The sequence below is a fragment of the Rhinopithecus bieti genome, unplaced genomic scaffold (genome assembly GCF_001698545.2).
Source record: "Rhinopithecus bieti isolate Rb0 unplaced genomic scaffold, ASM169854v2 scaffold_17962, whole genome shotgun sequence".
NCBI classification, from domain to species: Eukaryota; Metazoa; Chordata; class Mammalia; order Primates; family Cercopithecidae; genus Rhinopithecus; species Rhinopithecus bieti.
The window spans coordinates 1,002,385-1,026,290 of NW_016809457.1; the positions used below are offsets into that span (position 1 = coordinate 1,002,385).

At 35.5% G+C, this 23,906-nt stretch overlaps 1 protein-coding gene across 1 annotated transcript in view; it reads left to right on the top strand.

Moving 5' to 3' along the window:
- The window catches only part of PIBF1 (progesterone immunomodulatory binding factor 1), a gene marked incomplete at its 5' end in the record, with an annotated part of 241,996 nt that overhangs the window by 71,020 nt on the left and 147,070 nt on the right, over positions 1-23,906 (top strand). The window contains one exon of the mRNA XM_017889428.1: positions 2,020-2,118. Within this exon, the coding sequence (XP_017744917.1) occupies positions 2,020-2,118 (99 nt within the window). The remainder of the gene's footprint in view (positions 1-2,019; positions 2,119-23,906) is intronic.

The window sequence follows — 23,906 nt, forward strand, 5'->3', positions numbered from 1 at the left end:
ACTCATGCTCCAGTTGTCTGTGTACCTCATTCTTCCTGGACACAGGACAAGAACTTGGGACCTGCTTAATGGTGGGACTGAAAGAGCCGTAACACAAACAGGGCTGAAACACGCCCCTCACTTGCCACATTGCAACAAGACGAGAAGTGGGAAGGAGAGAAGAGCTGCAGCCCTTTGGGGAGCCCAGACCTAGGAGCTCCCTGAGCAAGGACTCTGACACCTGTTTGGGGCTCTGCAGTTCCTGGCATCTCCAAGCTTCCGGGCACTACTGCATTCCCCAGTGCCAGCAGTGGAAGCAACTTTCAGTATGCCTGTCCTGTCACAGCCTCACAGGGAACCTGGAGCCAGCGCCTGGAGCTGCCTACCCCACTACAGCCTGTGTGCCCGGCTGTGCGCAGTGGTTGAACCCCGCACTCGCTCACTTGCTCACGCACCCCTTGCTGCTCTGCACTTGGCTTGCCCTTGGCAGGTGTGGGATCCCGGCTAGTAGAGCTTAAGCCAAGTACAGCCTGTGAGGCCGAGTGGGTGGAACAAGCCCAGTGGGCCTGAGCATAACTCGGACAAAGGCACCACTGGCTACAAAGGTTTCCAGCTGACAAAGCGACACCCCAAGGATCCTGTGACAACATCACCATGCAAAAGACTAGATTGAGTACTGGTACAGCAAGTATAAGTACTGAGCATTTCTATCCAATATTCAGTAGATAATTTTATTAAAACTTCATGGCTTTCACGACTCCCTACTCACATTCTATATGAATAATAAAAAATAATAATTTCCAATCCCGTTTTTCATGAGAATAGTGTGGCATGATGTAAAAAGCCCTGGCTTTGGAGTAAGAAATAACTGGATTCAAATTATGGTCCTCTTAGACTGTGTGACTTGAGGGCTAGGTACATGAGCTCTCTAAACTTCAGTTTACTCAACTATAAAGTAGGTTATAAAATACAACATAAGGGCTTTGTAGGGATTAGGTGAGCAAAATCATTTATATTACATTCTTGTTATTTATGTTGTAACTGCTAGAGAAGGAGATTTTTTAAAAAATAGGTGACTATCTGAAAGAAACTTATTGTTGGTATTTTTCTTGATTCAAAGTTTCATATTGATTAAAAGGCAAACATTTTGATCTTTGGAAGCTCATGGCTAGCTGTGTAATCTCCCAACTAGTCATTGTTATCTTCCAGCTTCCCTTAACTGACACTAAATGTATTTTTTCTATCAATTTCAGTTCCTTCCTACTGTCCTCTCAACTGTTAAATAGATGACTTTTCCAATGCCCTAGCCTCGTACTTCCTTGAGCCCTACATAAATATTGACCTTCATCTCAGCTCTGCTTAATTTAGCCATACTGATTTTCATACCCTATCTTGTTAGCCACCAAAATTCTGCCACTGAAAAGTTCTGTTCTACCTCCAAATCACCATTCTCCAGTCTTCCATCTTGCTTGTACAACTATTACACTTTGACTTAATCTGTCATATCTTATCAGGACCTCTAATTATTTGTCCCTTCTGCTTTATCCTGTCTGTCAACCTGTGTTTCCTTCCCTTTCCTTCCTATATAACTGAGACTTCAAGGTTCTTCATTTCAACGATTCTCTTGCTCGTATCCTAAACCGCACTTTTGATTATCCACAATATATCATTCACTTAAAATATTTTGTGGGACATTTATTAACCTCCCAAAACCTCAGTTTTCTAGTAGAAATATATGAGTAATTACACCTATCTCATTGGCTTCTGGTAAGGAATACATAAATTACATACAAACTGCTTAGCCTATCCTTTGACCCCTGCTGAGAAGGGTGGTGTGATATCGAGATAGACCATATTTGCACCTACAATGGTGTATCCTGCTCTTCAAGACAATCAAGCCAGGCAGGTATATACATAGTGTACACTTTGGGTCCCCAACTTCTCAGATGAGTCCTTAAGATTGTCAGATAGTCCATCTTTAAGAAAGAACATGGATAAATCACACATTTGAAGTAACTGAAATGCATGTTTAAATTTTAGAAATCTCCGAGAAGCAAGGGATAATGCTGTGGCTGAAAAGGAACGAGCAGTGATGGCTGAAAAGGATGCTTTAGAAAAACATGATCAGCTCTTAGACAGGTAAGCATCATGAAAATAGAAATGTTAAAACTCGAACTATTATTGTTTCTGTTACATATTCATTTAGAAAATGTATTTTAAAGAGAATAATTTTCATTTCAATTGAGGTATAATTTATATGCTTTATTTTTTTCAATATGCAATTATTGTATATGTTGACAATGAGGTATAGAATAGTTCAGTTACTCCAGAGAGTTTCCTTATGGCCCTTCAGTCCTTAATCACTACTACTCAAGAGGCACCACTTTCTGATTTCTGTCACCATAGATTAGTTTTGCTCCTCTTAGACTAAAAATACTCTGTGTCCAGGTTCTTTCATTCCACTTCGTTGTTGTATCAGTAGTTCATTCCTTATTGCTGAGTATGAATATATTTTATTCACCTGTCAATGGTCATTTTGGTGGTTTCCAGTTTGTTACTATCATGCATAAAGCTGCCATATAATTTTTTGAAAGTGTGTTTTTATTTATCTTGGCTAAATACCTAGGAGTGGCATTGTTAATCATCGGGTAGATGAATGTTTTACTTTTTAAAAACCTGCCAATGGTAACACCAAAGTGATTGTACCATTGTATAATCCCTAGGTTTTTTTGTTTTTTTTTCAGAATCTGTATGTTCTAAAGTATGTGTGTTGGAAGGAGAGTATCAGAGAGAATGATATATCTTTAATTTACCAATAGAATATGATATTTATTTTTAGTAGCCTTGTTAAAAGTAAAATAACTGATGGGCATTATGGTAAATATCATTACTTCATTAAACATTCTACACTTTCAATTGTTTGACTATATAGAGCGTAAACAGTGGCTACCTTATTTTTTTAACTTTTCATTTTGAAATCATTTCAGAAAAGTTGCTAAAATGGTGTGAAAGTTTCTGCATACCCTTCACATACTAATAAACTTTTGAAATTAAGTTCAATGGGTCTTTTAGTTGTTAAATGAAGACCAGATTAATTTGAGATATAAGCAATATGTAAAACTAAAATTTGAGGCGAGTCTTCATATAACTAACCTGTTGTAAAAATCTTTTAGAATGGCTCAAATTGTGATACTTCTGAATTCACATCAACTTTATAAACTTGTCCTATGGAAGAATTTTAACAAATGTTATATTGAAGAAGTCGTTCCTATAATGTGGAAGTATGTCTTACTCTCAACATCATGGTGTCGGGCTAGACACAGTGACTCATGCCTGTAATCCCAGCACTTTTGGAAGGCTGAGGCGGGTGGATAACTTGAAGCTAGGAGTTTGAGACCAGGTTGGGCAACATGGTGAAACCCCATCTCTATGAAAATGCAAAAATTAGCAGTGCGTGGTGGTGCATTCCTGTGATCCCAGCTACTCAGGAGGCCGAGGCATGAGAATCACTTGAACCCAGGAGGCAGAGATTGCTGTGAGCGGAGGTCATGCCACTGCACTCCAGCTTGGGCAACAGAGTGAGACTCTGTCTCAAAAATTTTTTTTTTTAGTTTATCTAAAAAAAAGTAAAGGTCATAGTGTAAAAGATCATGGTATATAAATCAACTCCTTTCATTAGCGTTCCTATAAAGCCTTCATGTTTTATATTTCATTATGTGTAACCCTTCCACTTATAAAACTATGTGATGTCCCTTAAAGATTCATTTGACTTTGTGTTGATGTCAGTTTTTAATGTGTAGTTTTAGGAGTATATATTTTTAGGGATGGCTCTAGAATCAGATTTATGGGCAAACTAATAAGGTTTAAAAGAAAGCATAAGATATTACCTAGTAAATCAGAACTTATATTCTTCACTTAATAGCTACTGTATGGTTTTGTAAAGTTGGAGAGAATAGTAAATCTGACCATAAAATTGACCAATTTATATTTATCATAAGCTCTTTTATGTCCTACACTCTTAACTTAAATCCTTCTTATCCTACTTGTCCATACATTTGCAGCTGATATTCACCTGAAGGCCATGCAATACTCTAATACCTAAAAGTATCTGTTAAATAATAGAGGATTCAATTATTTAATGTTTGTAAAGCACTTAGAACAGTGCCTTCCTATGATAACTACTATTATCATAGAATAATTTGTCCAATTTAGTTTTGTTGTGAAACTTTATTTATTTATTATAGTTTTGTTGTGAAACTTTATTAAATTTTGTTCTTCACAAGTTGATATCTTTCTAATGAATTTTCCACTAAAATTTTAGATAAACTGGAAGACCACTAAAATTTTAGATAAACTGGAAGATTTTCAAACTGCCAGATAAGAGGAAGCTTATTTATTCATAATTCTTTGAAGTCATAGTAAAGCCTTGCTTATTCAGAGCCTAATTTTCAGCCAACCTTAAATATTTATGATAGTTTTAAAATCAAGACAAGGAAAAAAAGTGTTTGTAGATACCACTAAAAATAACCCTTGAGCAGCAAATAGAGCTAATGCTCAGGACTGTAAAGTACTTTACAGAACCAGAGACTTATGGATAAATGAGTGAATGAATGAGAATAGTATCTGGGAATGTAAAACTCAAAATAAGCTTAGGCTTTAACAAAATGCTTAAAATAGCTAAAGTTACTTACCTGTTTTTTAAGATATAATATCAATAAATGAAGGGAAAAGTATCCCTGCTTAGGATCATAATGTTGATAAATGACATTTTTAAAAGTAGAATTCTAGATGTATCATCAATTTAATTCTTTCTTAATATATAAATTAAGTGCAATTCATGCCAAAATTTTCAAATGACTTTGTGAAACTTGACAGAGCAACACTAAAAATTCTTTTTCACAATTATCATGGCTATTCTTGTACATGTATTCTTCCACATAAATATTTATAACTATATTTTTTACATTATGCCTTTTCTTCATCTGAAGTTAAATTTTGGGGTAGTGTACATAGAGAACTAATTTTATTTTTCATGAAAATGTCAGTTTCCTTAAGTTAAACTATGCATTTAGTGTAAGCCAAATAGAACCCAAAATATTTTTTTAAAACCAGACAAATAAGTTTTGTGGCTTATATGGAAAAATTAAGTAAATGCATTTCTAGATAAGAACAATGAATTGTGACAGGTCACTAGGGTAGCCAACTAGAGGAAAAAGAAAATTGAGATCCATACCTCATAACTTACACCGAGATAAATTTCATATGGATCAGAGATTTAAATGTAAAACCGTTAAAAACCTAAGACGCCATAGGGGAATATTTTTATAATCTTTAATTACAAAAGGCCTTTGCAACTTAGGAGTTATAGAAGTAATAAATTGATAAACTTGATTTCCTACAAATGGAAAATATTGGTATGGCGTTACTGCTGTAAGAAAAGTCAAAAAACAAATGCAAATGCAATCTTGGAAAAAATATTTGCAATATCTGTCACAGTCATGTCATTAAATTCATATTAAAACTATCCCTATTTTCAGCTGGGCATGGTCCTCATGCCTGTAATCCCAGCACTTTGGGAGGCCAAGGCAGTTGAATCACCTGAGGTCAGGAGTTCAAAACCAGCCTGGCCAATATGGCAAAACCCTGTCTGTACTAAAAATGCAACATATTAGCTGGGCATGGTGGCACATGCCTGCAATCCCAGCTACTTGGGAGGTTGAGGCAGGAGAATTGCTTGAACATGGGAGGCGGAGGTTGCAGTGAGCTGAGATTGCACCATTGCACTCCAGCCTGAGCAACAAGAGTGAAACTCTGTCTCAGAAAAAAAAAAAAAGCCTGTTTTCCACTAAAAACCAAAAGGTTGATAATACATTGTATTTGCGTGGATATGGAAAAACAGGCAATCTTAACATTGCTAGTGGGATTTTAAATTGGTACAACTAATATGGAGAGTAATTCAATAATACCTATCAAAAGTACAAATGCACATAGCTGTGTGTGTGTGTGTGTGTGTGTGTGTGTGTGTGTGTGTATGTAATGTATGTATGTGAGACGGAGTCTCACTCTGTTGCCCAGTCTGGAGTGCAGTGGCACAGTCTCCGCTCACTGCAGCCTCTGCCTCCCTGTTTCAAGCGATTCTCGTGCTTCAGCCCCGAGTAGCTGGGATTACAGGCACGTGCCACCACACCCGGCTAATTTATGTATTTTTAGTAAAGACGGAGTTTTGCCATGTTGCCCAGTCTGGTCTCAAATTCATGACCTCAAGTGATCTGCCTGCCTCAGCCTCCCGAAATGCTGGGATTACAGGCTTGAGCCACTACACGCAGCCACACATTGCTCTTGATCAAGAAATTTTATTTCTAATACGTTGTCCTGCAGGTATACTTGCTAGGTTCAAAATGCTATATATACCACCTTATTTACTGTAGCATAGTTGACATTTAGGCAGTAGTTAAAAGAATTGTAATTCATGAAAACACTTCCAGAATACAACAATGTAGTTGCACAAAAGGAAGTAAGTGGCCATTATCAGGACCAGGAAAAACCTATTAATATTTATTGCTTCTGGAGAAGGAAATTGGGTGTTGGGTGGTTGGTGGACAGATAAAGATTTTGTACCTCATAAATATGTATCCTGTTTTGTACCTCATACATATTGAAACTTACAGTGTGTTTTTTTCTTTTTTGTGTGTTTTTAATTAAATTTAAACAAATAGTGATTATTAAGAATTCTTAACAAGTTTCAAATCATAGTTACTGAGAAACTAAAGAAATTATGTTTTTAATACTCCTGGTGAACAATGGGAATGAATAAAGGGAGTCAACAAATGCCATCTTGTTTTCATAAAAGGGAAGAAGATAGTAGATTCTTGCAACTGTTAAGGAACATATTGGTAGATTACATTACATGTCATATTTTGATAAATTATACTCTGATGTAATAATTTGATGCAATCTTATATAAACTTTAAGCAAATCACTTGACTTTTTTTTAACTATAATGGATGTAAATACTTTGATGAACCTTTGTTTTTTCCATCTTCAGATAGGTGTGATGATTCTAACCATTTAGGATTGCTTTGAGCCTTAGATACAATATATTTTAAGTGTACGGCATAGATTATGCTCAGTAAGCAGCCGTGCTTGCAGTGGTTTTTAAGATTGCTATTGAAAGAAGCAAGTATCACCAAGAGTTGGGATGGGTTCTCTAAGAATAAATCAAAGAAGACTACATATCAATTTTTAAGAGATATATTGCAGCAGTAAAGCATGGAAATGAGTTAGATAGGAAACAAGGGATTTGATAAGACTTTCCATGACATCCTTTTAAACAATATGGGGAAAATACGGGGACAGTTCAAGGCCAGGTAAATGGATTAGTAACTGTTGAAGGGCTTTATCCAAATGTTGTTAGAGAATCATTAATTAAGAAGTGGATATATGATGCTCATCTGTAATATCCTGCAGTACTATATTTCTGCATTTTTGTCAGTGATTTCAGGAAAAATTAAAACTATGTTTAACAAAGTTGATATAAAACAGAGAAGAATAACAAATTAATTGAATAATGAAGTAAGGATTTAATCTTTTCAGGGAGAATTAATGAACTGAATGAATTTTAATAGGAATAAATGTAAGATCATGCAGTTGGGTCCAGAAAACCTATGGTTTATAGGTTTTATAGGCTTAGACATGAAATGTGAAAATGACCTGGAAGGTTTCAATATGGAGATACTATCCTACAGTAATAGAAGTTATATGTAGAATGTGATCTGTAATTACCTTACCTATAGAATTATGCTGATACCTGGGCACCCAAGCTTTAAACTAAAAGGTTTTCAGAGGAATATGGCCATAACTGCAAAAAGATTCAAAAGTGCCCTATTAGTGATAGGCTATAACTACCTACAAATATTTTAAGCGTTCACATATGAAAGAGCTAGATTTCTTACTTGGCAAGACCTAAAGTAGTAGAATAGGGATCACTGGCTGATCACTGCAAGAAAGTGTAAAGATAGTAGGACTTTTCAGAATGCCTTAGCATCTAACACATTCTCTATTAGTAGTATTCAGGCATAAGCCAAATTCAGTAGAAATGTGCTTGTAAAGATGGAAGCATCAAGTGGGCAGCTTGATGAGTTTAAAGCCCCCTTTCATCCTGATGTGACAACCATGTAAAAGAGTTGATACGCTCATTAAGTTACCATGCAAAAGAAATGGTGAACCCAAGCTCATTATGAGAATATTATTTAAAAGATTTCTGTAGTTCACTTTCCTCGTGTTTTTTTAGGGGTGTGTGTGTGTGTGTGTGTGTCAGCAGAGAGAGAATCTACTGAAGTTATTTTGAGTATAGAGTGCCTATGTTGCCTATGTGTTTAAATTCATATATTTTGGGAATATCGTATATATTTTGTATATAGTGAAACTTAAGGAAAAATATTGTTTTATTTTCAGAGGTTAAATTTTCATATTCAAATATGTGATGCTGGCTTCCTTTGTCACTTCCTATGTTTTAATCTTTATGTGGAATGTGATTACCCTGAATCATGCTTAAGTAAAGCCTCTGGCTTGCCTATACATAATGTTCTAGTCAGGTATAATTAGCCTCATCTTTTTCATTTATGTTAGAAGTTTTTATTATCAAATGCCACATTTTATGGTTAAACAACCTGTGTTATTATAAAGAGAAATGTATGGAAATGGCGTGCCATTTTCAAATGAATTGAAAATGGCTTTTACTCAAAGACTTTACTTTTTCTACAAAGGAAAGTACTTTTCTCAGGCAAATAAAAGATCCATGTATGTCCCAATTCAGGCTGAACAATTTGATAAGTAACAAATACCCAGTTTTCGTGAACGTGAACAGTTATTACGTCATGTTCTGTTGCTTTGAATCCCTGCATGCGCTCCTAAGATTGTTTCTGCCAAAAAGTGGAAATTTTAAAATTCAGTGTTTGTAGTGGAATAAATTGAATACACTGTTACATTTGTGGGCTACTACATAGAATCCTATGTTTAGATCTAAAATGTAAGGTTGCAATTCAAAATTAATTTTAATAGTAAACTTTTTTCAGTTATGGTTTGTTTTATATAAAAAAAAAATGTTCTATGCAAGTTACAGTGGCTCACACCTGTAATCCAGGCACTTTGGGAGGCCAAGGTGAGAGGATCACTTGAGCCCAGGAGTTTCAGACCAGCCTGGGCAGCATAGTGAAACCTCATCTCTACAAAAAATGTAATAATTATTATATATAAGATATATATTATGTACATATATATTATGTATTTTAAAGTAATTTTCATTGTAAGTATTTTTAAATGAATATTGTTTGAAATTATGTTTTCAATCCCAATTCTCTGGTAATGGTAGGAGTTTTGTCCTCGTTTTATACTGGTACAAGGCCAAAGCAAGAAGGCATGCAAAATGAGATGAGCAGAGTAAGTGATTTTTATGTCATATTGGTCTAGTTTAAAGTTTGATAAAGAAACCAGCTGTCCTAAATTTCCATTCAGTGTTTTTTTTTTTTTTCATATTTCTATATACTTTGATCTTTATATTTTAATCTGCTACCAGGCTAGAGTGCAGTGGCATGATCTCGGCTCACTGCAGCCTCCACCTCCTAGGGTTCAAGCAGTTCTCATGCTTCAGCCTAATGAGTAGCTGGGACTACAGGTGTGTGCCACCACACCCGGCTAGTTTTTGTATTTTTGGTAGGTATGGGAGTTTCGCCATGTTGGTCAGGCTGGTCTTAAAGTCCTGTCTTCAAGTGATCAGAAAAAATGCAGCAATCGTTGAAGCCAAAAATATGGCAATAGAATACGATGGCAAAAACTGATGAGAGAAACTATATGAAAATGATAGTACAGAAATAAAAAGGAATGAAAGAGAAATAGTATTTAGGGTCAGGGAAGCTCTGGAAAACCATGTTGGTAATTTGGGGCTGGATGTTTATAAAACAGTAAAAAGAATAAAGTGATGAAAACAGACAAAAAGTAATTGACATGGAGGACAGACAGTATATATTCGCCTTCAGTGTGCCAAGGGAAGAAAACAACAAAATGTAACAGGAAAAGAAAACATTTAGAGATACAATAGAAGAAAACATTTTCTGAAATAAGGAATCTGCAATTTAGAAGAATTCATCACATTCTGGGTAGTAGGAAGAGGATGGGAAACAGCAATGTCGTAAATCTAAGTGAAGTTACAGAACATGAATGTTAAAGGAATAGAATTAGAAGTATCTGGACAGAATAAGTAAGTCATTTACTAAAGAAAAAATAAGTCTAAGCTGCATGCAGTGGCGTACCTATAGACCCAGGTACTCAGGAGGCTGAGGCGAGAGAATCGCTAAAGTCCAGGAGTTGAGGACCAGCCTAGGCAACGTAGTGGGATGCCTATCTCAAATAAACAAATAAATTCATTTATTTGAGCTCAACGTTTTCTTCCATAATAATGCTTTATTCATTTAGCAATATTTATTAACCACCAAGCACCATTTTCAGGCACTGTGATTAAGGGTTTAACAAGATGAAAGGCTCTCTGTCTTAATGGAACTTGTATTTCTGTGATGTAAATCAGAAAATATACAAATAACAAAATAAATAATTTTTAGAGAGTAGCAATTATTTGAAATATATGAAATAGGGTATGATTCAGGGAGGTGTGCAGTCTGAAAGATGAGAAGGAACCAGTCATGTGAGGTCCCATGAAACATATTACATATGGCCTTCCTGAAAAACCTATTGGAAATTGTAACTTCACTGAAGAAAGAAAGAGTCAAAGAACTCATGGATTGAGATGTCAAGGTAAAGAAGAACTGGCAGTGAACATTTAGTGTAAAATGTAATCTTAATGACCTTTATCATTTTGGTTACAAAACATTGTAATCATAATTGTTAACAAGAAATTATAACATAAAAATAATAGTAGAGGCAAAATAGCAGAAACTTGCAACTAAAATTAGGGGATTGATGGTAAGAGAAATAGTGTCTGTACATATTACATATATAATGTTCTCAAATTTCATGAAATAATAGTTTTATGAAGAAATGTATGTTTTAACATATCACTTAAAACTATAAATGGAACAGACTGTATATTTTGCATACTACCGGAGGAGGGGGAAAACAAATCAATCACAGGCTATGTAACAAAGGACAGATAGCAAAGCAAACACCAAAGAAGTAAAAAAACAGAGACCATAAATTAAGATGGAAGAAGGCTAAACACATCTTTTCTAATAGCAATTGTAAATGTGACAAACACACCGTGTATATAGGAAAAGAAATACAGTTGGGGTCAAAAATAAAACTTCTTCCACATTAGTAAGTGACTCAGGGCCGGGCACGGTGGCTCTTACCTGTAATCCCAGCACGTTGGGAGGCCGAGGCGGGCAGATCACAAGGTCAGGAGATGGAGACCATCCTGGCTAACACGGTGAAACCCCGTCTCTACTAAAAGTGAAAAAAAAAATTAGCCGGGCATGGTGGCGGGTGCCTGTAGTCCCAGCTACTCAGGAGGCTGAGGCAGGAGAATGGCATGAACCCGGGAAGCACAGCTTGCAATGAGCGGAGAGCTTGCCAGTTCACTCCAGCCTGGGCGACAGAGCAAGACTCCGTCTCAAAAAAAAAAAGTGACTCAGGGTTTTTAAAGATGGAAAAAAGGCAAAGTAATACAGAATTAAACTATTCTAAAATAATTTATTACAGATTGTCTTAAAATAATAATTCAGAACCTTGAGAATCCCTCTGTAATGACATTATGTACACGATAAAGATATGCTCAGAAATCTTTACATGTCAGATTTCCAAGAGGGAAAGTGCTTATTTTCCTATTCTGAGTTCCATGCCCAGCCCAGGCAACTCAACTGTTGCCAGAGGTGATGATTACATTTTAAAAACATAGTTTAAGGGTATGTATACTGTCTAGATAAAGTTCTAAATAAAGAGCATGCTGAGCAGATAATTTCAGTTAATTGCTTACTATGGTTTATGCTTCAAAACTATTTGATGAAGCAAAGAAACTAAACTCGGAAAATATAAACAAGTTGGAATCATGTTAATTCATAAGCACTTATTAACTAAATCCTGCTTAAGGCCACATTAAAGTTACAATTATGGATATATATTTAAGTGTGTGACTCATAAATTAGCTTAAAAATCAGGTTCATTCATCTTACAGACCTTGTTTGAGAGTGAGGAGGATGGGGTGTTCCATGATCTTTTCTAAGTCTAGCCAGCTGCCTCCCAAATGTGTAATTTGGGGTTACACGTTGAGAAAATAGACTGAATCAATACAAATATGTAAGTGTTACTAGAAAAAGAACTCAAGTACATGTTCTTCTGATTACCCATCAATAGCATCAAAAGGAAATGATGTGGATGAAGGAAACATATGTGTGCACATTTTTTAAGATGTTTCTTAGAAATCTAGCGTCATAGTTGGTCATTATGCTTGTGAACTGAAAACCAGAGAAAGTAAGAGCGTAAGTTGTGTGTGTGCGCATGTGTGTGCGTGTGTGTGTTCATAGAGCTTTCTGTATAGGCTGCTGCTCTGTTGCTTTAGGGGGAAATTTTCATAGATTTACATTTGGTAAATATACTCACATCCAAAAAAAGATGTATGAAAAATTGGAATGCCAGCGAACTAAATCAACTCATAAAAACTAAAGTTAAGGGTAAGATTATTTTCCACGATTATTTTAAAATATGATGTTTACTGGAAGGAAAGTCCAGAGAATTACCACAGATGAAGTGTGAGTGTATTTCTCCCACTTGTAAATGAGCTCTTATTTCCTACAGTGTATATTCTGGTCCACAATGAGTCATTTTCAACATGTTTCAGTTTAACTTCTAATACATTTTTAAACTTGGCAGGCATATTTAGATGAACATTACTTCCAGTTTTAGAGACTGCTTCTAAATTATACTTCAGTGTTGTAGTCATCATGAACAGTTCTTTCAGTAAAAGGAAACAGGATTGATTGGAAATGTATGTTTTGGAGGAGCAAAAAAAATGGTTACCATTTTTAAATTTTGTTACTACATAAACCCTCTTAACATTATCTTAAAAAGTTGTAGTTGTGAGGCCCTTTTATGGATAGAAGATAGTAATTTAGAGAAGAGAATATATGATGTGTCCTAGATAATAGTAAAGTTAATATTTATTAAACTTTTAGTATGCCTAGCACTGTTTAACTGTTCTATACATATTAACTATTTTAATACCTGCGTAATAGGCAGTAGTGTGTTTTCTGTAAGCCATTCAGGCCATGTTTCTATTAGAAAATGTGAAGCCCAGCACACATCTGGATGTGTAACAAAAACTTCATGAGTGTTTGTAAAAACTACAATTTATATAGAGAATTTTACGTATTGCCAGCTCTGAATAAGTATTTAATAATTACCTTGTATAAATTTATGCAATCCTGTGAATCTTCTGGCAGATTTCGTTGTCCAACCTGTCTACTGTTATCTTTTAAATATTCTTGGTTTTGTTACTATAATTTTACACTGTGCCTTATTATTTTAACACTTTAAAAGTTCATAAAAATTTAGTTTGAAAAATGCCTCAAGATCATTGCAAATCTTGCATTCATTTTGCAAATGAGGAGACAAGTCTAAAGAGGTAATACAGCTTGTCCTCAGTTACACTGTTACTAGAAATGGAGCCATAATTACACATCTGTTCTCTTTGTTCCCATCCCAGTTGTTCTTTCTGCCACACCGTTATGTTATGCTTAGTAAATAGTATATGAAGCATAGTATATGTGAAGTTGAACGTCAGTAGGTATATTTTTGTTCTCAAATATAAACATCAAAAACAACAAAATTTATACTGTATTTCATAGGGTTGCAATGATAAATTGCCAAAGTTTGGTGGCAAAATGACAGAAATTTATTCTCCATTTTAGAGACCAGAACTCTGAAACTAAGATGTTGACATGGCTTTATTCTCTCCTAAGACTCTAGGGGTAATCCTTTGATTGCTTCTTCCAGCTTCTGGGGGGCTCCCAGGCATTCCTTGGCTTCCTTGGCTTGTAACCACATCACTCTAGTCTCTGCCTCTGTCTTCATGTGGCTTTCTCCTCTGTGTGCCTCGTATATGGATACATCTGATTGCATGTATGGCCCACTCAGATAATTCAGGACAGGTCTCTCATCTCAAGATGCTTAACTTAATCAGATCTGCAAAGACCCTTTTTCCAAATAAGGTAATAGTCACAGCTTTCGGGAGTTAGGACATGGACTTCTCTTTTTTGGCGGGGTTGGGGGCACCATTCAACCTACCACGTACACCTTTTAATTAATGTGAGTTATATTTGCTTGAATTCTTCAATAGGGTAACATTTTATTTTGAAATTATTCAACTAGAATTTTCTAATTTTAGGAGTTACTGAAATTCTATGATATTTCTTTGGACTGTCTTTTCAACCTACTAATGTGTCATTTGCCAAACTGTTAGCTGTTGAACAAAATCATACCTTAGAGATTCTAGACTCTGCCATATAATCTATGACGTGTATTTATTATGACTTTAAAATCTTCCTGTGTGACTTTTAATAACATTCTTTAAAAACATCATGACAGTGACATTAGGATTAAAGAAACAGAGTAGTTATACATTTTTAACAGATACAGTGTAAACACCTAGCATTCTGACAGGCTATGTTAGCTTCATTTAGGCCATTTAATTGCTAGCCATTAAATTTTGCTCTACTGTATTTGAGATCCTTTAGATTTGGGATGCTCTCATGATGACTGTTTCATGTTTTATTTTCATTCCTTATTTTTTTCATTCAAGTCATTCCTGATTTTAATAAATGTTTATGCATAATATGTATCTTTGTATTATATATCCCAGTTGTATGGTCATTTAGTTTCTGCTTCTCTAGAAATCATCATTACTAGATGTGAAGGTATGCTGAATTCATTTTAGCCATTGAAAGTATATTACTGTAAATGAAAGGAAAAACAACCAATATATTATATAAGTCTGTGCTTCATACAGTTATTGATATGGTTTGGGTCTGTGTCCCCACCCAAATCTCACCTTGTAGCTCCCATTATTCTTATGTGTTGTGGGAGGGACCGGGTGGGAGATAATTGAATCATGGGGGGTTGGGTCTTTCCCATGCTGTTCTTGTAATAGTAAATAAGTCTAACGAGATCTGGTGGTTTTAAAAATGGGAGCATCCCTGCACAAGCTCTCTGTCTTTGCCTGCCACCATCCACAAAAGATGTGACTTGCTCCTCCTTGCCTTCACAAGGAGGCCTTCTCAGCCATGTGGAACTGTAAGTCCATTAAACCTCTTTTTTTGTAAATTATCCAGTCTTGGGTATGTCTTTATCAGCAACATGAAGATGGACTAATACAGTTATTAATAGAATTAAATGAAATTCATTATTTAATTTTAAGTACTCAACAAATATTAGCTATTATTATTACCATCATCTAGTTAGTTGATTTTTAAAGTAAGATGTGTCTATGTTCTCTTTTCAGCATCATAAAGGTAGAGCAGTCTCTGACTAGATCTGGTAAAAAATATTTCATGCAGATGAGTAAACTTCCCTATTACAATGAGCTCTCTAAAGAAAAAGTCCCCTTTCCTTACTTACTGTATATTCTAATTGTTAGCAACTCATACAATTGGGATTTTCTTCCATCTTTTGTAAATTATAAAAAAACCATGTGTTTTAAAATTGATGTGTTTTTTAAAACTTCAAGGTAGTGTGTTTTCATTTTATAAATGAGAAGTGTCTATATTATTTGTAAAAGTAGAAAATTAGTTTATGCATCTTCAAATAGCAAAGCTTAAGTGACCGTCACATATCTATTGTTAAAATTCAAATGTTTTAATTCACTTGGACCCCAAATGTGAATTTCTCTTGGCTAGATTATTCATAGATTCTCTGCATGTAATTATGCCTATGATTTCTAAAATTCTTTTTGTCTAAAATCATGAAGATGGCAGATGCACAAAATAATACATCTCCGGGCTGTGCGTGGTGATTCATGCCTGTAATCCCAACACGTTAGGAGGCTGAGGCAGGAGGATTACTGGAGGCCAGGGTTTCAGGAACAGCCTGGGCAACAAAGTGAGACCCCATCTATGCACACACACAAAAAAATTAACCACGCACAGTGGCTTGTGCCTAAAATCTCAGCTACTCAGGAGGCTGAGGTTGAAGGATCCCTTGAGCCTTGGTGTTTGAGGCTGCACTGAGCTAAGATGGTGCCACTATGCTCCTGCCTGAGCAACAGAGCAAAACTCTGTCTCTTTATTAAAAAAATAAAAAGAGAAAGAAAGAATATTTCTCCTTGCCTGCAGGCAAGAATGCACCCAGATCATTCTAGTCTGATAGGCTATCCATATGCAAACCTGTAAAGGAACTCACATACCTGTAAAGGTACTCACTTACCTGTAAATGACAATGAAATGTTAGCTTTGAAATAGTTTATGGAAGTAGTTTACAGGAAAGTCAAGTTATAGTAATTAACCTATCATTTATAAGAATGGAATGTTCTGTATGTTGGTGTAACAAAACATGTCTATTCTTTTGTGTCATGTTTTGCTGTTGGTTAAACCATACATTTGATCAAGTAGTAAGTCAGCAGATACTTCAACTTGGTATCCAGTATAACCAATATCACCTCTTCATTATAGAAACAACCTCTTCCATGGCTGGGTGCAGTGACTCATTCCTATAATCCCAACACTTTAGGAGGCCACGGTGGGAGGATCACTAGAGGCTAGGAGTTTGAAACCAGACTGGGCAACATAGTGAGACCCCAGCTCTACCAAAAAATTTTTTTAAAAATTTTCTAAAGACAAAACTACTTTTTCCCATTATTGTCTGTACCCTAACTAAATATTAAGCATTCCACTTGTAAAAAAGTTATTAGCTCTGATCGCCTCTCTTTATTCTTATGTATGAGTTTTCATTCCACAAGTTTTAGACAGTGTTTACAAAGTATAAGTTATAGCTAAAGGTTGTGGCTACTTAACTATATATATATATATATATATCTGTCTTTAATGATAGAGACCACTAGAGCAGTATTGACTTAAATGGCTCAAATATTTCATGAGCTTTCAATAAAAAAGACTAGCAATAGTAATTTTGAGTTTATTTAGGTAGGATTATGAAAAAAGTTATCTTTTTTTATGAATTTTGTTTGTAAAATTATAATTTAATTGTATAAGCACTTTTATGAATTTTTAATTGCAGATAACATCTGATAAATGTTATAAATTTGTTCCCACATAATTGTACATGACATACAATTCCATATAGCTAAACTCATTTTCCATTACCATTTTATAATAGAACCTAATGGAAATTAATTAATATGACTGCCTTTTTCCTGTGAGAATTGAGTCTCCATAGCCCATTCTATGAACTGTTCTCTGCTTTCCTTAATTCTTTAATGTATAGATGAACCTAACATTCCCTTCCTGTCAGTTTCAGATGTTTAATGTTGCTTGCCTTGTTTCCTTTTATTTTAAATGAGAGCTGACATTATGAGCTCAGCACTTAACTGAGTACATCAAAAGGCAAAAGAGAAACATATCTCTCCCCATGGTTTCAGATGAGAATCTGGAGAAAAATATGTACGTGTGCTCAGATTTCTCTTTGTTGGAGTATGGACTATGGAGAGAGAAATAAAATGCCAAAGTATCTCTCTAAACTTTTCGTATGGTCGGCTAGAAATTGTTCAAGTCAATATTTATTGAACCTTTGTACATGACACACTGTAGAGAATTTTAAAAATTAAAACAATTTCTGTTTTGAAAGAACTGAAATACATATATACATATTTATATTTTAAAGCAAAATTTTATATATGTTAAGAAGTCTGTTGTAGGCTGTGAAGGTCCCTGTCTGTTTTGGGAATGGCCTTTTAGAAGAGGTGGTACATGAAACAAGCATTTGAAGTGTGAAATTTGACATGCGGATATGAAAGAAGACTATTCCAAAAATGTTATAAACCTAAATATAGAAGAAACAAAGTGAAAGAATTGTCAAAAAACAACAGATAATTCATTCACCTGATTCAGAGTGTACACATAGAAAAGAGATAAGTATAGACAGTTTCATTTTTTGGTAGAATATCAGAATAAAGAGCTTTTATTTACTTCAGTGGGCAGTGAGGGCTGACATGATGAGATTTACATTTTAGAGAATTAGCTTGGCAATAATATATGTATATATATTTATGGTAATTCAAGATGCCCTGAATAGGAGTGCCTGAAGTCCAGATGATTGGTAACTATGGCCTGAATTGGATGGTGGCATAGAGAATAAAGATGGGAAAATTGGTTTTAGAAATACAACTTGGAGGTGATGGGGTAGAGATTTTCCACCTGTTCTCTACTGCCATCCTCCATCCCTCACAAAGAAAAGAAAATTTTAGTGCGTTTAGATCATATTCCAAAATATAGTTTGGGCATGCTTCTAGTCAAGTGGTGTCTGTCTGTCTGTCTGTCTCTCTCTCTCTCTCTCTTTTGAGACAGAGTCTTGCTCTGTCACCCAGGCTGGAGTGCAATGGCGTGATCTCAGCTCACTGCAACCTCTGCCTCCTGGGTTCAAGTGATTCTCCTGCCTCAGCCTCCCGAGTAGCTGGGGTTACAGGTGCCCACCACCTTACCTGGCTAATTTTTGTATTTTTAGTAGAAACAGGGTTTCACCATATTGGCCAGGCCGGTCTCGAACTCCTGACCTTGTGATCCACCCGCCTCGGCCTCCTAAAGTGCTGGGATTACAGGCGTGAGCATCCACGCCCGGCCTCCTAAAGTGCTGGGATTACAGTGCTGGGATACACGGCGGAGGCGATCACAGCGCCCGGCCTCTCTAAAGTGGGCTGAATTACAGTGGCGTGAGCCTCCCGCCTGGCCTCGCCACAGTGTCTCTAAAAGATTGCAGTCATGATTAGAGCTTCCCCTTCCATGTCATCTTTTCCTAGCTCTGGAAAAACGGGATGGAGCTCACTTGTACCACTTCTCAGTCTTCTGCATTATATACGTGCTAATGTATGTAGACTCCAGGAGCCAACCAGTGTTAAGATGGTGTTTGGGCTTAATGTCCTCTCTTAAACCTTCTACTCTTAGTTGGAGTTTTTACTACAAGCGCAGCTAATAACGTAGTCACAATTTTATTTCCAATTTGCTACTGTCCCCTTTTTCAAAAGCCTCATGGTAAGGGGATGCTTATTTTAATAAAGCATTTAGACATTTTCTTAACTCACCCTAATATCATTTAATAGCACCCAGTCCCTGTATCACCACTAACAGATGGATCCTGTTACAATAGAGGCAATATAATTTTACATTTAAGAGTACAGTTTCTGGAGGGTAAATAGCCTATGAGGTTACGATCCCAGCTCTATTGGTCCTGGGTGCATGACTTTAGGGAAGTTACTTAACCTCTATGTCTCAATTTCCTCATGTATAAAATATAATAATAGTAACTTATAGAATTGTGAGGAATAAATGAGTGTTAGAAATAGTGTTTGTTACATAATGTGTTAAATCTTAGCTATTGTGATTATTACAGGACACAGTAACTGACAATAATTGAAAGCATCTTGGAGATTTATCAATGATTCCTACAGAATTTTCTGGGTTGTTTGAGATGATAGTGATTTCATTATCAGAAATAGGACTTTCAGAAAGCAGAAGTGATTCATGTGTTAATGAAGGCTATAATTTTGATTAAGGAATTGCACTTGAAGTGCTAAAGCACCATTTAGGTATAGAAATAGAGTTGACAAATAAGAATAAGGATCTCGAACCTGGGAGAAAGAACAAGCCTATAAATAAAGATTTGGGATATATCAACAATGCTGAACCCTGTAGTAAGTGCCCTGAAATTGGGGAAGAGATTTAATAATTGCTGTGGAGCAATATTGTGCTAAATGTTTTAGGAGTTTTGTTTGTTTAATTAATTTTATTCCTCATAATTGCTTTGTGTGAGGAAATTAAGGCTCAAGGAGGTTTTCTGAAAATGCCATGGCTGGAGTTTATAAATAAATTACAAAAACTTTAAGTAACTTTAGCAAGATTACAGGATACAAGTTACTATGAAAAAAATTTAATTGTATTTCTGTATGTTAGCACTATGCATTTAAGAATTGGAAATTTTCTAAAAATAAACCTTTACAATAGCAGAAAAATATCAAATACTTAGGGATAAAATTAACAAAATATGAAGCAAGTACAGGACCTGTACACTGAAAACTAGCAAATATTGCTGAGGAAAAAAACAAGGAAAACCTAAATAAGTGGAGCAAGATATCGTGTTCATAGACTTGTACACTTAATTTTGCTGTAATGTCAAATTTTCCCAAACCAACGTAAAGATTCAGTGCAATTCTGATCAAAAACTCAACAGACTTTTTTTGTAGTCTAATCAGCTAACCTAAAATTTACATAGAAATCGAAAGGACCGGAATATCCAAAACAATTTTGAAAAAGAGAGATGAAGGTGCCTAGTGAGGAAATGATAATCTTTTCAACAAATCTTGCTAAACCATTTAGATATCCATATATAAAAAAGTACACCTCCACCCCTACTTTGTACCTACAAAAATTAATTTGTAATTCATACATCTAAATGTAAGATCAAAAACTAGAAAATAAAGGGAACCCCTTAGAAACCTTGAGTTATCAAAAGTTGCATAAATAGGACATAAAGAACATGAACCATGAAGAAAACTTGTTTCCTTTTTTTTTTTTTTGAGCTGGAGTTTCACTCTTGTTGCCCAGGCTGGAGTGCTGCAGTGGGCGCGATCTCTGCTCACTGCAACCTCCGACTCCCCAGTTCAAGACATTCTCCTGCCTCAGCCTCACAAGTAGCTGGGATTTCAGGCATGCACCACCACGCCCGGCTAATTTTGTGTTTTTAGCAGAGGCGAGGTTTCACCATGTTGGTCAGGCTGGTCTGACCTCAGGCTGTCCACCCGCTTTGGCCTCCCAAAGTGCTGGGATTACAGGTGTGAGCCACCACACCTGGCCTAAGAAAAACTTGATATTTCAACTTGGCTATAATTAGGGGACAAAAAGAAAAACTCGTTAAATTGTACTTATTCAAAATTTTTTAAAAAATGGCTCTTCTGTTAACAAAGGAGAAAGACAAGCCGTAGTCTTGAGGAAAATATTTGAAAACCACATATCTAATAAAGGGCTTACATCCAAAACTCTTGCAACTTAAGGAGACAAGCTACTCAATTTAAAATTTTTTAAAATGGCCAAAGGATTTGAACAGATACTTCATAAAAGTAGAAATACAGATGACCAATAAGCACAAGAAAAGATGCTAAACATTATTAATCATCAGGAAAATGGAAATTATACTGAAATTCATTACCGCTACAATCACTACAATGGCTAGATTTTAAAACACTGATATTACCAAGTGTTGGTAAGGTTGTCAATTAACTGGAATGTCCACACATTGCTTATGTGAATGCAGAATCACAGTCACTTTGGAAAACAGTTTGACAGTTTTTTAGAAGGTTAAACATAAACTTAGTGTAAGACCCAGCATTCCTACTTCTAGTTATTTACTCAAGAGAAATGAAAACCCTATATACATGTAAAGACTTCTGTGTAAATGTTTATAGCCGCTGTATTTCTAATGTCCCCAAGCTGAAACAACTAGTGCATGAAACTAAATTTGAGCTGATACATGCCATGGGATACTACCTAGCAATAAAGAAAGAGGAAACTCTTTATACATGGAAAATATTTTTATTATAAAAGCTCTATGTTGAAAGAAGACAAACACAAAAGACTACATAGTGTTTGATTCCATTTATATGACATAATAGAAAAGGCAAAACTAATGACACAGATCCAATCAACAGTTGCCAAGAGCCAGGGGTGGAATGAGAGAACTGACTGAAAAGTAGCAGCACAGAAAGTTTTGGGGGATGATGGAAATGATATTATGATCGTACTCATGGTTGCATGACCATAAACAATTGTTGAAACTTATGAACTTGCACACTTAAAATTGGTAAATTTCGTATGTAAATTATGGTCCAGTAAAATTGGTTTTTTAAATGACTTAAGTGGCTGTTTATTTCTTAGAGCAGTTTTAGGTTCACTGCAAAATTGAAAGGAGGTACAGATTGCTCATATAACCCCTGCCCCTACATATGTATAGCCTACCCCATTATGAACATCCCCCACCAGAGTGCTACATTTGTTACAATTGATGAATCTACACTGACAAGTCCAAACTCTATAATTTTCATTAGGGTTCACTCTTGGTCCAACTACTTTTTAATTCCTTCATCTCTGGTCCAAGTTCACTCTTGGGGTTGTACATTCTATATGTTCGGACAAATCTGTAATGCATATATCTATCAATGTAGTATCATTCAGAATAGTTTCATTACTGTATTATTTTACTATCTCCATGGTTTTAACTTTTTCAAAATGTCAGAATCATACAGTTTGTAATCTTTTCATGCTGTCTTTTTTTACTTAGTCGTGTGTGTTTAAGGTTTCTCCCTGGCTTTTCATGACTTCATAGCTCATATCTTTCAGTGCCGAATAATATTCTGTTGCTGAGATGTATCACAGTTCATCTGTTCACCTACTGAAGGATACTTTGTTTGCTTTCAGGTTATGGCAGTTATGAATAAATCTGCTATAAACATCCTTGTGCAGTTTTTTGTGTAGATAAGTGTTTAACTCTTTTGGGCAAGTATTCAAAGAGTATGATTGTTGGATCTTATGGTAAGAGTACTTAGTTTTTTGTAAGAGACCACAAAATGTGTCAGTGTAGTGTGGGGGAAAAAAAAAAAAAGAAGAAACCACCAAACTGTTTTCTAAAGTGGCTATATCGGTATGCATCACCACTGGCAGTGAATGAGAATTCCTGTCACTCCGTATCTTTGCCAGCATTTGGCATTGCCAGTGTTCTGGATTTACGCTATTCTAATACATGTATAGTGGTATCTCATTGTTGTTTTAACTTACATTTCCCTGATGACATATGGTGTAGAGCATCTTTTCATGTGTTTATTGGCCATCTGTGTATCTTCTTTGGTGATGTGGCTGTTAAGGTCTTTAGCCCGTTTTTTAATAGAGTTGTTTGTTTTCTTGTTGAGTTTTAAAAGTTATTTGTATGTTTTGGATAACAACCCTTCATGAGATAGGTATTTTGCAAGTATTTTCTCCCAGTCTGGGGTTTTTATTTTCCTTCTCTTGATGGTGTCTTTCATGGTGCAGAAACTTTAATGAAGTCCAGTTTATTCTTTTTTTCATGGATTATGCATTTGTTGTTTTGTCTAAAAAGTTATGGCCCAGACCAAGGTTATCTAGATTGGTCTTATGTGTTATCCTTAGGAGTTTCATAATTTTGCATTTCACATTTAGGTATGTGATTTATTTTTAGTTAATTTTTGCAAAGGTGTAAGGTCTGTGTTCAGATTCTTTTGCACATAGATGGTCCTATTGCTCTAGCAATGTATGTTGAAAAGACTGTCTTTCCACCAGTATTCCCTTTGTCTTTTTATCAAACATCAGTTGACTGTGCAGGTCTATTACAGGGCTCTCTATTCCATTGATCTATTTGTCTGTTCTTTTGCCAATACCACACTGTCCTGTTTCTGTAACTTTATAGTAAGTCTCAAAGTTGGATAGTGTCAGTCTGCCAGCTTTGTTCTCTTTCCATATAATATTGGCTATTCTGGATCTTTTGCCTTTCCATATTAACTTTAGAATCAGTTTGTCAATATCCACAAAATAGCTTGCTGGGATTTTGATTGGGATTACATTGAATCTATAAATCAATCTTAGAAGAATTGACATCTTCACAATATTGAGTCTTCTTACCCATATACGTAGAGTATTTTTACATTATTTATTTCTTCGACTTTTTATCAAAGTTTTAAGTTTTCCTCATATAGATCT